General features: G+C 38.7%; 1 protein-coding gene across 4 annotated transcripts in view; it reads left to right on the top strand.

Moving 5' to 3' along the window:
- Positions 1-13,445, top strand: part of Mboat1 (membrane bound glycerophospholipid O-acyltransferase 1) — a 186,176-nt gene that overhangs the window by 108,774 nt on the left and 63,957 nt on the right. For 2 of the 4 annotated variants that reach the window (XM_004847619.4, XM_087181811.1), the window contains one exon: positions 5,475-5,986. The exons of the other annotated variants lie outside the window; for them this stretch is intronic. In XM_004847619.4, the coding sequence (XP_004847676.1) occupies positions 5,475-5,601 (127 nt within the window). In that variant the 3' untranslated portion in view covers positions 5,602-5,986. Of the gene's footprint in view, positions 1-5,474; positions 5,987-13,445 lie in introns of those variants that run through there. 4 annotated transcript variants of the gene reach the window in all.

Below are 13,445 nucleotides of genomic sequence, written 5' to 3'. Positions count from 1 at the left end.
AGGCCCTCATAGTCAAACACCTGTGCTCCACAGGAAGGAACTGCTGACCTGTAATTGCTAACTTTTATTGTTTTGTGCTTGTGTTTAACTAGTCACATTTTTCTACTACTGTGAAATGGTTGAGCACATAGTCTTGAAAACAGATCGTATGACCACACTGTAAAAGGTGCCTAAGAATAGAATCCACTTCAAAGCCCTTGGTGTTAGAATTGAATGAGGAGAACATGTAGAGGACTTGGCTGGCACTTGGTACATGGCCTGCACTCAAAACATGCTAATTTGTATTAGCTGATGGGTAGCACAGCCTTTTTTTGGTTAAATTATGAACATCATATATTTAACAATTGACTTAGAACTAAATGGTGTTATTGCTGGGGCTCATGAAATGACACCTCAAAATATGATGTCTTGGCATATTGAATGCTTTGAACTAGAGGAGGACCAAAGTCTCTCTGACCACCCCTCCCTATTCTCTTGCCCTTCTTTTCCTCCCAAAATATAAGAAGAGGCTTTCTCTGAAGTCCCTCTGCCTACCTAAAGGTTGGGTCCTCCAGGAGATTAATCCGCAGAAGAAAGACTAGAGTTGGCATCACCCCCAGAGCCCAGGGAAACCTTGTCCCAGGCCATGGGTTATTCTTCAGGCTCATGCATCATCTCTAAACTGTTATTTTTCCTCTAAAATTGCCTACAGTTCCCCCATCCCTTTCCTCTATGCAGAAGATATTTAAGCTTCAACTTGCATGTCTTTGAGTATCTTTCTGAAAGAGTTAAAGACACTGTATTACAGTGATACATGTCCACCCATGTTTATAGCAGCACAACTCATAGTAGCTAAATCTGGAAAGTATCCTATAGGCCCATCAACAGATGAATGGATAAAGAAAAAAAATATATGTATATATACACACACACACACACACACACACACAATGAAGTACTATGCAGCCATAAACAAAGACAAAGTTGATTTCTTTTTAGGAAAATGGATGGACCTTGAGTCCATAATGCTAAGTGAAATAAGTCAGACACAGAAGATTGAGTATCACATGGTTTCTTTTATATGAGAGACCCAAAATAGAAATAATATAAAGAGCAAAATAAAAGGTGCATGATAGGAAACAGGGAAGTGGACTTTGTGGAGATGGGAAGGGAGTCAGGAGAAAGGGGAAGATGAGAGGGTGATGGGGGGAAGGGGAAGTAAAAATGATGAAGCTGTGATATGTATATGTACCAAATCCCCAAGAGGAATATAATTATTACACAGTACAAATATTTATTAATTTTTTAAAAAGAACAGTAATAAGCTTCAACCATCCACCGTTCTTTGAGTTTCAGATTTTATGTGACTCTGTGTACATCATGAATTTGTATGCCTTTTCTCCTGTTGATCTGCCCATTGTCCATTTGTTTCAGCAGACACAAACCTACACAAACACATCTTATTTGTAAGCTGAGAATACTCTAGTTGATGGACTGGTCAGGAACGGATCCAAGAAACTACTACACAGCATATGTATCAATATCTTTAATTAGGATAATATTTTCAGGTTAGAGCAAAAGAAGGTGGAGAGAACTGTATAACAAACACATCAATAAAGTCCGTCCTGCTGTGTGTGTGTTTCTGTGATAATAGATGCTGAGAAGTTATATCAGCAGCATAACATGGAAGTTGTGCTGGATTATACACAATTTTTCTAGGCAAGGAATGCAGAAGAGTAGAAAGAGAATTGCAGTTTTTAGCCAATAAAGAAGCCCTCAGATCAGCCATTACAAAGGTAGGAGCTATTTCTGCTCCAAACGAAGATAACTGGATTGAGCATTCTTCACTGGGATTCCCTCGAGAGCACACACACACTCCATCCTGCTCATTCTGGCTCTCAGCTGCTTTCCAAGCTCCATCTTCACTCCCATTTGGTCAGTGCCCTTAAGCCAGCATTTGCCCTGTTGTCTTCTTTTTAACACCTCCAGAAGCAGCCTCCAGGCCCTTTGAGCTGTCTGCCTGGGCTGTCCCCATTGTTGCCATAGGAGCTAAGTGTGTTTGTAGCTCTCTGGTTACAGAGTCTCATAGGTTTAGAGTTGTCTGCTTCTAACATGGTTTTTCCCTATAAGCCCTAGTATTCTATGCACATATTACTGCATGTGAGACTTTTTCAGGAATGTATTGTATTTACCACGTTAATGCAAAACACTTGCATTCAACTTAGTATCATTTAACACCCAGAGTGTTCTGGGCACTGTGCTGGAAGCTGGAGAAATATTGTCAAGCGAGATATAAAAACCCTTCCTGTTCCCATGGAGGTGATAACCTGATGGAAAAGAGAGGCGATAATTGACACATTTCTATCACACTAAGATTGTACTCTGAGTGAATGGTACAAAGCTTTATCTAACAGGAATCTGACTCATCCCGGGAGAAAGTGAGTGGCATTTGAGCTCCGTCCTGGAGCCTCCACAGTGGGACTGAAGCAGGCATGGAGTGTGGGAGGGCAGTGGGTGAGCACAGGGCTTGGAACATAGAATCCATAATGGAGGGTGGTGGGCTGAAGAGAGAGTGGGTATCTTTATCCCCACTTGTCACACGGGGAAGCGCAGGTTCAGAGAGGATGACTACAACTCCCACAGCAAGTAAGTGCTAGGCCTGAGTTTCAGACTCACAGTTCTTTTAATGGCAAGATTAGTAAAGCAGTTACTAAAAATTTCTTTAGAAGAAGCTATTTTGGAAGCAAATTACTGCTTGTGGATCAGACTAAGTTAAATACATGTTTGTGCTAACATGCATTTAAGCAGCTAAGTATATGCTAATTCCTGCACTTAGTCAGGGAAACAAGGGGCAGAGTCCAGTTGTTATCAAGCAACTTTCCACTTCTTTTTAGAAGTAATCAAATACTTTTACAAAACACCTTTGCTTGAAATGAAACAATTATTCTGCCCATTTGGTCCACTAGAGATGATTTACCCTAATGTTATCTTTTATGTATATTTAAGTATTAGTATGAATGTAGTGTAAATTTCCTATTGAGATCAGCTCTGTTCATTAGAAGCTTCTAGAATCACTGAAATACTCTTAATCTGTGGCTTAGAAATCCTATGCATTACCCATCAGTATATGTGGACATGATACATGACTAGTGAGACTGAAGAACTGGATTTTCAATTTCATTTTAATTAACTTTTTAAACTGCTACGTATTGCCCAGAGCCTTTATAGATCGATGGCACTCGCAACATGTTTTCAGAATCTCTTAAGAGAACCATTGAATCTGGTAAATTGTCTTGGCCTTTAGTACAGATGAACCTAGTTTCTTTCTAGGTCTTTTCCTCACTAGGGGCTACAGTGAACAGCACTTACCGTAAATCCATTTCTCAGTGTATTGTTTTCCACTTAACATCTGAATTTCTGATGCACTTCCTTTTTAATGTCTGATCTGTTTGCTGTCTTCAAACATGAGCTTTACATGTCTCCTTTTTTCCTTTAACTTGCCAGTGAGCCTCAAGTTTAACAAATACTGGAATGTGTTATGAAAGGTACCTCTTTGTGTTCGTTTTGAAAAGCCAAATCCTAATATGGTAATTTGCCTTTAACTAGATAACATGTTCTTAAATTCACTGTAGGATTTGTGCAGAAGCTTCTGTAATAGCAGATTCCTTGAGAGCACAAACTATGCCTTATTCATCTTTGCATCGGAGCACCTAGGTCAGTGCCTAGAATAATTCAGTAAGGGTTATAGCTGAGTTGAGTTTTTCCATAATAAAAGATTCCCTAAAATTTTAGAGAAACAAGGAAAGTCAGAATAGGTTACTGAATCTCATTAGGGCATTGAAATTCATTTCCCTTGATTGTCAAAGTATTTGGGCATATTCTAACATAATTGCTGGTATGTAGAGGAGGCCACATATGAAAGGTAAGTCAAAACAGAAGTGTAGACTTTGAAAGCTAGAGTTTGCTTTGAGGATCCTCGTTCATACTTGTTCAGCCAGAGCATTTAACTGTAGAGCCCTCTTTCACTCTCAATGATGTCCTTTTGACAGTAAATTAGATGGTCAGTTACTATAACTGTTAACTGCTTTGCTAGATTAATGACTATTAATCATGTGCAGCTGACCATGTGTATCCCTAGGTTCTATACCCAAGGGCTGAAAATATTTGGAAAAAAATTGCCTTTATTGAACATGTACAGACTTTCATTGTCGTTATTCCCTAGCCAATATAGGATAATAGCTATTTTCACAGCATTTACAATGTACAGTATTTGGGATTATAAGTAACCTAGAGATGATTTAAAGTATGAGGGAGGATGTATGTAGTGCCATGCAAACACTACACCAAGACTTGAGCACTTGCACATTTTGGTGTCTGTGGGCATCCTGGAACCAATTCCCTTATGAATACCAAAGGCGCACTGTACTTGTTTTGTTTTCATACCACAAGGGAAAAGACAGAGGCTTACATCTTTTGTAAGAGTCCAGTTTGTGTGTGTGTGTGTGTGTGTATGTGAATGCTGGAGACTGAACCCAGGGGCTCATGCATGTTAGGCAAGCACTCTACCTCTGAGCTACCTCCCCAGCACTTTTCTTTATACATTGTGAGCAATAAATTTTTAGTGAAAGAATAAATGAATCAAGATATATTAGTGCTCTTGAATCTTATGTAGACATTTTTAGGGAGCCATTCCTTTTGCTAAAGGATTGAGCCATTTAGGGCATATGTGAGTTATCTGGTTCTACGAGTAACGTGCCTGACACATTACAGAAGCAGACGAGTGTTACATAAATCAGTTGTGACTCCCCCCTCTTAGCATTATTTTTCTTTAATCTTAAGAAAGCATTGGAGAAAGTGTAAGTTCAGCCTTTCCAAATGGATCTAGAACAGTTATGCTGATGCAAGCTGTTTCTAGTTACATACATTTATTCTTCTACTATGCCTGAGATTTATTGGATTTCTACATTGCACCATGCTAAATACCATGCTTTTGCAATGAAAGTCAATAAATCTCAAAAGTAAAACTTGTTTCTAATTAGTTTGCATGAAACTTATTTTCAGGGTTATAGTAGATTTTCAAAATTTGGATCCTTCCGTTTCATAAAACACAGGAAGGAGAACTCAATACTTAGGAAGAATGTATGGGACAATGTGTTGTGTTTCTGTTTAGGAGACAGAGTATTGGGTTTGAATCTGGTCTTGTGCATCCTTAGATTTTGAATATTGGGTGTTTCTGGCTTTTGTGGAGTTGTCTTGGCCTGCTTATTATGTCAGTGGGATAATACTACATCTATCTGAAGATGAGCTGTTTGGTTTGTTTTGCCCACTTTTGTGGTTTCAGTCCATCCGTGGTCTGCTCACCTACCAATCTGTGGAAGAGATCAGGGCAAGCCTGGTACAGATTCACTGAGCATTCCTGCAGGTGATGCGATCATATGACATTTTCCGTTTATATCCTTCTGCAAAATATAATTTTCATGTGTTTTTATTCCTAGGTCCATGTACTTTTACTTACATATCATAAGTCTCCTGGTAATACTTTTTCTACCAATCAAACCACAAGCCCATGCACCAAGGCAGCCTCGGACTCTGAATTCTGTTCATAAGAAGAAAACAGATTGATACCTCGGAGATGAGCTGAGAAAGTGAAATTGCAAAACATTGGAAAGACGAGATGAAAAGGCTCAAGGGTTCTCTAGTTACTTAGAGGCAATGTTTACACACATCTTTTTTTTTTTTTGAACTTCAGGGAGTATTTTTCTAAAGCCTTTTTGCATTGTTAAATCAGCCATGTCCACTTAATTGTCTTAATTTTTGATAGGACCTTTCAGTGGTGTGGATGTGGAGAATGTACCAGAGCTTCAGAGATTGTTCATTTGGGGCTGCTGGGTCTTTGCTTTTCTGACATGATTTCCAGCCACTGATATCTGGATGCTGGGAATCCAGGCATTGGTTTTAGAAGTTAGAAGGTGATTGCTTAGGAAGATTGATCATGGATTTCTTAAATTAGAATATACCCACACATGGTTATTCCTCAGAAAGCTCCAAACTCTTCGACATGATGTGTGACATTATGGACAAAATAACCACACTCAGAAGACCCTGGAGGAGGAGACAGATCGTGGAGGGAGGTTCTCAGGGTACTGGAAAGCTCTGAGAGCTAGGATGACTAACCCGAACACTTGAATGGACTGGTGTGCCTGCAGTGAGGCTGCACATTTTTCTAGGAATGTAACCCTTCCTTTTTCTTCTGAACTGAGCCAAGATGGAAATCAGAAAGGCTCCTGTCTATGTGTGGGAGAGGCCGCTGTTTCCATGTCATGTGCACCTGCTTTCATTGGCTTGCCCAGGAATGGCCTGAGAAGACACCCAGACATTCCCACCATCAAGGCAGAAGAATGCCTTTTAAAGAAACAAAAAAGTAACTTAAAGTTATGTAGAAGTTCATTGAGAAGCAGCAAATGTTTCTCTCTTTTCTCCATTTCATGCATGGGGTGTTAATGATCATGGCCATGACATATACACGGGCTGATTTTCATTTTCCCAGTTTCATAACTGATTCAACCCAGTTTTGTTTTTGTTGAATCATCATATTGAAAAACAGAAACAGCAAGTCTTCTTTGTTATGAATGTGCTGTGGCTCCTTTTGGCAACTTTATTGGGGGAATATTCTATGCAGGACAAGGAAACGTGGAATTAAATGTTGTGGATAATAATAATAATGATAATAAATATATACTGCAATGATGTGCCCTCAATCAAATGACTTGGGAGGAGAAAATGTGTTTAAATCAGATGGTAAAAAGCTAGTTTCTTGCTGAATAAATGGTATGTTTCTAAAAAAGAAATGTTTCTTAAAGGAAGAGTTGCTTTTTGTGCCAAACTTCATATGTAGAAGTGTGTGGGTGTATGTGTGTGTGTATTTAACAAATGTGGCACAAACAAGTTCTCACCTGCCTATAATTTGAACAGTATAACATGCTCAATAATTGTTGTGTCAGGCATGTGAAAGGTTTTGTTTTTTGGTATTATTTCTAATCTTCATCACCAGCTTTGTAGGAAGGATTCTTTTCCTGTGCAGAGGAAGGAACTGAGAGTTAGAAATCTACTCATTGCCCAAGGGCCACAGAGGTAGTGGTGGAGATGCCGGTAGGTGTTCCTCTTATGACAGTAGAATATGAAAGTGATGCATTTTTCCTTAAAAAACACTAGGGATTAGACCCAAGGATTTTGCACTGAGCTACATTCTCAGCCCCCTCCACTTTTATTTTGAGACAAGATCTTTTTAAAATTAATTTTATTGGTACATTTTAGGTATACAAAATAATGACATTCATCATTGGAAATCTGCATCTTTACATAATCTCTCCTGGTTCTTATTTTTTCCCCATTCCCCTGCCTTCCCTTCAACCCTTCCATCCCTCCCTATTTACAAAGACTTTGTTTCCATTTTTTCATTTCCTCACAGTAATTCCATTCCCTTCTTTCCTTTCCCCTACCCCTCCCACTTCCCCTTCCCCTTTGCCCCCTTTCTTCCTATTTCACATTATCTATTATACCTTTTAGTCCTTATTTACACTTTCAGTTTCTCACACTAGAGAAACTATTTGGTATTTACACATGTGTGTCCTATTTATTTCACTTAAGAGTGTGGCCTCAATGTTCATCCATTTAGCTATAAATGTCTCTAATTTCTCATTTTTTATGGCTGAGTGGCACTCCATTTTATTAAAAAAACCACATTTTCTTTATCCAGTCTCCAGTTGATGGGCATTTCCAAGTTTTAGCTATTACAAACTGTGCTGCTATGAACATGGGTTCACATATATCACTGTGGTATGAATTTTTTTAATTCTTTGGGAAAGATCCCCAGCAGGGGAATAGCTGGGTCAAATGGGACCTCTAGTCCTAGTTATTTGAGGTATCTCCACACTGACTTCCACAGTGGTTACAGCAGTCTACACTCCCACCAGCAGTGGAGCAGGGTTCCTCTTTCCCATAGCCCCACCAACATTTGTTATTGGTTGATTTCATGATAGCAGCCATTCTTTCTGGGGTGAGGTGGAATCTCAGTGTTATTTTCATTTGCATCTCTCGAATGACCAGTGATGTTGAACATTTTTTCATGTGTTTATTTGCTATTTCTACTTGTTTGTGTGAGAAATGTCTGTTCATTTCAGATACCCATTTTTGGATTGGGTCTTTAAATTTGGGAGGTCTGATTTTTTTAATTCTTTATAGATTCTAGATAGTAGACCTTTGTCTGAGGCACAGCAGATGAAAATGTTTTCCCACATTGTGGGTTGTCTCTTCGCTCTGTTGGTGGTTTCTCTTGCCATGCAGAAGAGATCCCACTTGTTGATTGTTTGTGCAAGTTCACAGGCAACTGAGGTTTTGTTCATAAAATCTTTTCCTCTTCAACAGTTCTACTTAACCTCTGTTCCAGCCGGTTCAGCATTTCTGTTTTAATATTTAGATCTTTGATCCATTTTTATTTTAGTTTAGTGCATGGTGAGAGATATAGGTCTAGTTTTAATCTTTGGCAAGTTGAAGCCCAATTTCTCCAGCACCATTTATTAAAGAGGGTATCTTTCCTCCAGTGAGGGTGTTTGGCTCCTTTGTCGAAGATGAGTTAATTGAGTGTGTCTGGAGTTGTTTCTGAATCTTCTAATCTGTTCCACTGGTCCTCAGGTCTGTTTCTTTGCCAGGACCATGCTGTTTTTATCACAGTATTACAGTTTCAAGTTGAGGGTTGTGATACCCCCTGCCATATCTCTGTTGGCTAGAATTGCTTTTGCTATTCTAGGTCTCTTCTTGTTCCACATGAATTTTTGAATTGTTTTCTCAAGGTCTGTGAAGTATGCTGCTGGGATTTCAATTGAGACTGCATTGAATCTATATAGCAGTTTTGGAAGTATGGCCATTTTCACTATGTTGATTCTTCCTACCCAGGAGCAAGGGGTGTTTTTCCATTTTCTGATATCTTCAATCTCATTTTTCAGAGTGTTATAGTTTTCGGAGAAGAAGGCTTTGACTTCTTTTATTAGGTTAATTCCTACGTATTTCCATTTTGTGGATGCTATTGTGAAAGGAATTGTTTACCCTATTTCTCTCTCAGTGAGTCTGTTGTTTGTGTAGAGGAAAGCTATTGATTTTTGTGTGTTGACCTTGTATCCCTCTATTTCACTGAATTTGGTCATTATGTGTAGAAGACTTGGTAGAGCTCTTGGGGTCTTCTATATAGAGTATCATGTCATCTGCAAATAATGACATTTTGAGTTCTCCGTTTCCTAACTTTATTCCTTTTATTTCTTTCTCTTGTCTAATTGCTGTGGCTGTTTTCAAAACTATATTGAACAAGAGTGGTGATAATGGACATCCTTGTGTTGTTCCTTTAGTGTGAAGAATTTCAGTTTTTGACCATTTAGTCTGATATTGGCTGTTGGTTTTTCATAGATGGCTTTTATCAGATTGAGGTAGAGATCATCTCTTCCAATTTTTGTAGGGTTTTTATCATAAATGTGTCTTAGATTTTGTCAAATGCCTTTTCTGCATCTATTGAGATGATCATATGGTTTGTGGTTTTGGCTCTATTTATATAGTGTATTACATTTATTGATTTGTGTATATTGAACCATCCCTGCATCCCGGGCATGAATCCCACTTGGTCAGGGTGTATGATCTTCTTGATGATCTTCTGCATTCTATTTGTCAGTATCTTATTAAGGATTTTTGCATGTATGTTCATTAGTGAGATTGGCCTATAGTTCTCTTTTTTGGTTCTCTTTTTCTGCTTTGGGGATCAAGGTAATGCTTGCTTCCAGGAATGAATTCATTAGTGTTGCTTCCCTTTCAATTTCATTGAAGAGTTTAAACAGTAGTTTAAAGGCAGTAGTTCCTCTCTAGATGTCTTGTAAAATTCGCCAGTGAAGCAATCAGGACCTGGGCTTTTCTTAGTTGGTAGGTTTTTAATTGTGTTTTCAGTTTCATTGATTGATATTGGGTTGTTTAGATTCTTTAGGTCTTCTCCGTTCAACTTTGGTAATTCATACATATCTATTTCATACATGTCTATTTCTTCTGTGTTTTCCATCTTGTTGGTGTATAGGTTCTCGAAGTAGGTATTGATGATCCTCTGGATTTGTGCTGGGTCCATTGTAATTTCATCCTTTTCATTCCTAATTGCATGGATTTGGCCCTTTTGTTTCCTTTTTCTGATAAGGTTTGTCAATTTTGTTTATTCTTTCGAAGAACCAACTCTTGGTTTCATTGATTTTTTGTGTGTCATCCTCTTAGTCTCCGTTGCATTGATTTGTGCCCTGATCTTTATAATTACCTCCCTTGTATGAGCTTTGGGTTTGTCCTGCTCTTCTTTTTCTAGAAGCTTGAGGTTCAGCATGAGGTTGTATAATGGGCTCGCTCTGTTTTCCTAATATGAGTATTCACTGGCATGAATTTTCCTCGTAAGACTGCTTTCATTGTGTCGCATAGATTTCAATATGTTGTATTGTCATTGTAAATTAATTGTAGGAACTGTCCAATTTCTTCTTTAATTTCCTCTGTGACCCATTGGTTATTCAGAAATGTTGTTCAATTTCTATGTGTTTGTGAAATTCTTGTGATTTCTTTTGCTATTGATCTCCAATTTCATCGCACTATGGTCTGATAATATACAGGGGATAACTTCAGTTCCTTTGCACTTACTTAATCATGTTCTGTGAGGAAGTATGTGGTCCATTTTGGAGAATAACCTGTGTGCAGCTGAAAAGTATGTTTATTCTGATTTTGTGGGGTGGAACACTCTGAAAACATCTGTTAAGTTCATTTGTTCAAGAGTTTGATGGAGTTCTAGTATTTTGTTGCTTATTTTTTGTCTGGTTGATCTATCTATTTGTGACAGTGGGGTATTGAGGTCCCCCACTACTATTGTATTAGTGCTTATTTGATTTTCATGTCTGTTATTATTTGTTTTATATAGTTGGGCGCACTAGTATTTGGGGCATATATGTTTATGATTATCATCTCTTCCTCTTGGATTGTTCCCTTTACAAGGATGTAGTGTCCTTTTTCTGTCTTAATCATTGTGGGTTTGAAATCCACTTGATCTGCAAAGAGGCTAGCTACTTCTGCTTTTTTTTGGGTTCCTGTTGCATGGAGTTTTGTTTTCCACCCTGTAACTTTCAGTCTATGAGTTTCTTTTTGAATTAAGTGTGTTTCTTGTATACAGCATTTTGTTGGATCTTGCTTCTTGACCCATTCTGCCAGTCTATTTCTTTTGATTGGTGAATTGAGACCATTAACCTTGATGGTTATAACTGATACATATTGACTTAACATTATCATGACTTTTTCTTTTTGTTGGCTTCTCCCTCTTAGCATTTAGTGTCATGTCATGCCCAATGGATTCATTCTGCTGGACTTCCTGGGGTTATGATCCTCATTGCCTTCTCCTAGGATATTGTGTAAAATTTTTGGAGTTTTGGTTTGGTATTCATGAAGTTCCTAAGGTGCTCTTTGTCATGAAAGTATCTTATTTCTCCATCCATTTTGAAAGATAGTTTTGCAGGGTACATCAATCCGGGTTGGGGGTTGTTTTCCTTTAGGGCTTGAAATACATCACTCCAAGCTCTTCTTGCCTTGAGGGTTTGCGTTGAGAAGTCTGCTGTGATTCTGATGGGCTTTCCTTTGTATGTGATTTGTTTCTTTTCTCTTAACTGCTTGAAGAACTTTGTTTTTCTGTTGGGTTTCAGGAATCTCAACAATTATATGCCTATGTGTAAATTTTTTTTATCAAGGCTAGTTGGAGTCCTATGTGCCTCACTTATCTGTATGTCAAGTTTTTTCCCCTGCTTGGGATGTTTTCTGCCATTACTTCTGTGAACAGTTTTTTTACGTTGTCTGCGCTCTCCTGTTTCTTTGTTGACTCCAATCAGTCTTATGTTATTCTTCTTTGCATCGTCTAGCAGCTGCTTGATTGATTTCTCATTGTCCCTTACATTTTAAAGAAATTTTTCTTTTCCTGGTCACCAATTGCAATCTCATCTTCTATATGTGAGATTTTTTTCCTCACATTGCCTCATTCTCCTGCGTAAACTTTCAAAGGAGTTTTTAATCTCCTGGAAATCTGTTTGCATCTGGTTCATAGTTTCCATTTGTTTCCTGTGTTGGGATTCCATCATGTTTCTCAGTTTCTCCATTTTTTTTTTATCTGTGTCCTCTGTAGATTTATTAATTATGTCCTGCAGTATGGGCACAATCCCTGCTGTTATCTGAGCAATTATTTCTGAGTTCATTGTTTCCAGATCCTCTTTTGCTGCCAGCTCAGGGAGTCCAGGTGGTTGAGTGTGAGACTGTTCCATCTTGTTTCCCTTTGGGGTTGGTTTAGTTGATCTGGAAGTCTGGTTTTGAGACTTGTTTATGTGTCTTCTCATTTCATTGTGGGTGGGGGGAAGAGATGTGTGCTGCTGGTGGCTCATCTCCTCGACGCTGGGTTGGTGGTATGGTGGCTCAGAAGGTTCACCTTCTCTACGCTGGGGGCAGCTCTCCCCCTTGGTGCTGGGGGCGGAGGTATGGGGGCCTGGATAGTTCACAGGACAAGATCTTGAGAAATTGGCCTTTGGGGCTGTGAACTTGGATCTTTCTGCCTCAGCCTCCCAGATTTGTGGGATTACAGGTATGTGCCACAACAGCCGTTTGGACTTGTCCTTTTAAAGCACTTCTCCAATCCTAGTGCTGGGAGTGAATACAGTCCTTCCTCCTCTCTTTCCTGGGGCATCGGTTCCAAGACTCCTTTGCCATAGGAAAGTCAGGGGATAATCAAGTACCTTGTATAAAATGGCACAGTATTTGCATATAACTATGGACATCTTCCTATACACTTAAATCATCTTTAGATGATTTGTAACACCTAATGCAATAGAAATGCTATATACATAGTTGTTATGTTAGAGAATAATAATAAAAGAAATACTTCAGAACAGACAATTCCTCCCCTCAATTTTCAATTGGTAGAAGCTGGGGGACAGGAAGTCAGCATTAGCAGAAGCTGACAGGAAGTGAAAGATGTTGGGAAGTGGAAGAGGAAAATGAAACCCTGGGACAAGCAGATACTGGATTGTACTAGACCTCTTTCTGTGGGATACCCAATCAAAAAATGGGAAGCGAAATTAATAGAAACTTCACAGAAGCACAAATGGCCAATGAATACATGAAGAAATGCTGAACATCATTGGCCATTAGAGAAATGCAAATTAAAACAATACTAAAGTTCCATCCTCCCCTAGAAAGAATGATCATTATCAAGAAATCAAATAATAACAAATGCTGGCAAAGCTGTGGTGAGAAGGAACCTTTCTACACTGATGGTAGAAACAAACTAGTACAACCGTTATGGAAATCAGTATGGAGATTTCTCAAAAAACTAAAACTAGAATTCCCATTTGACCCAGTTATTCCCCTTCTAGGAA

The sequence above is a fragment of the Heterocephalus glaber genome, unplaced genomic scaffold (genome assembly GCF_053883595.1).
Source record: "Heterocephalus glaber isolate CG9 unplaced genomic scaffold, H.glaber_assembly_v1.0 deba00001472, whole genome shotgun sequence".
NCBI classification, from domain to species: Eukaryota; Metazoa; Chordata; class Mammalia; order Rodentia; family Bathyergidae; genus Heterocephalus; species Heterocephalus glaber.
Note: the sequence above shows the minus strand (reverse complement) of the source record. Positions and strands in the feature narration are given on the sequence as shown.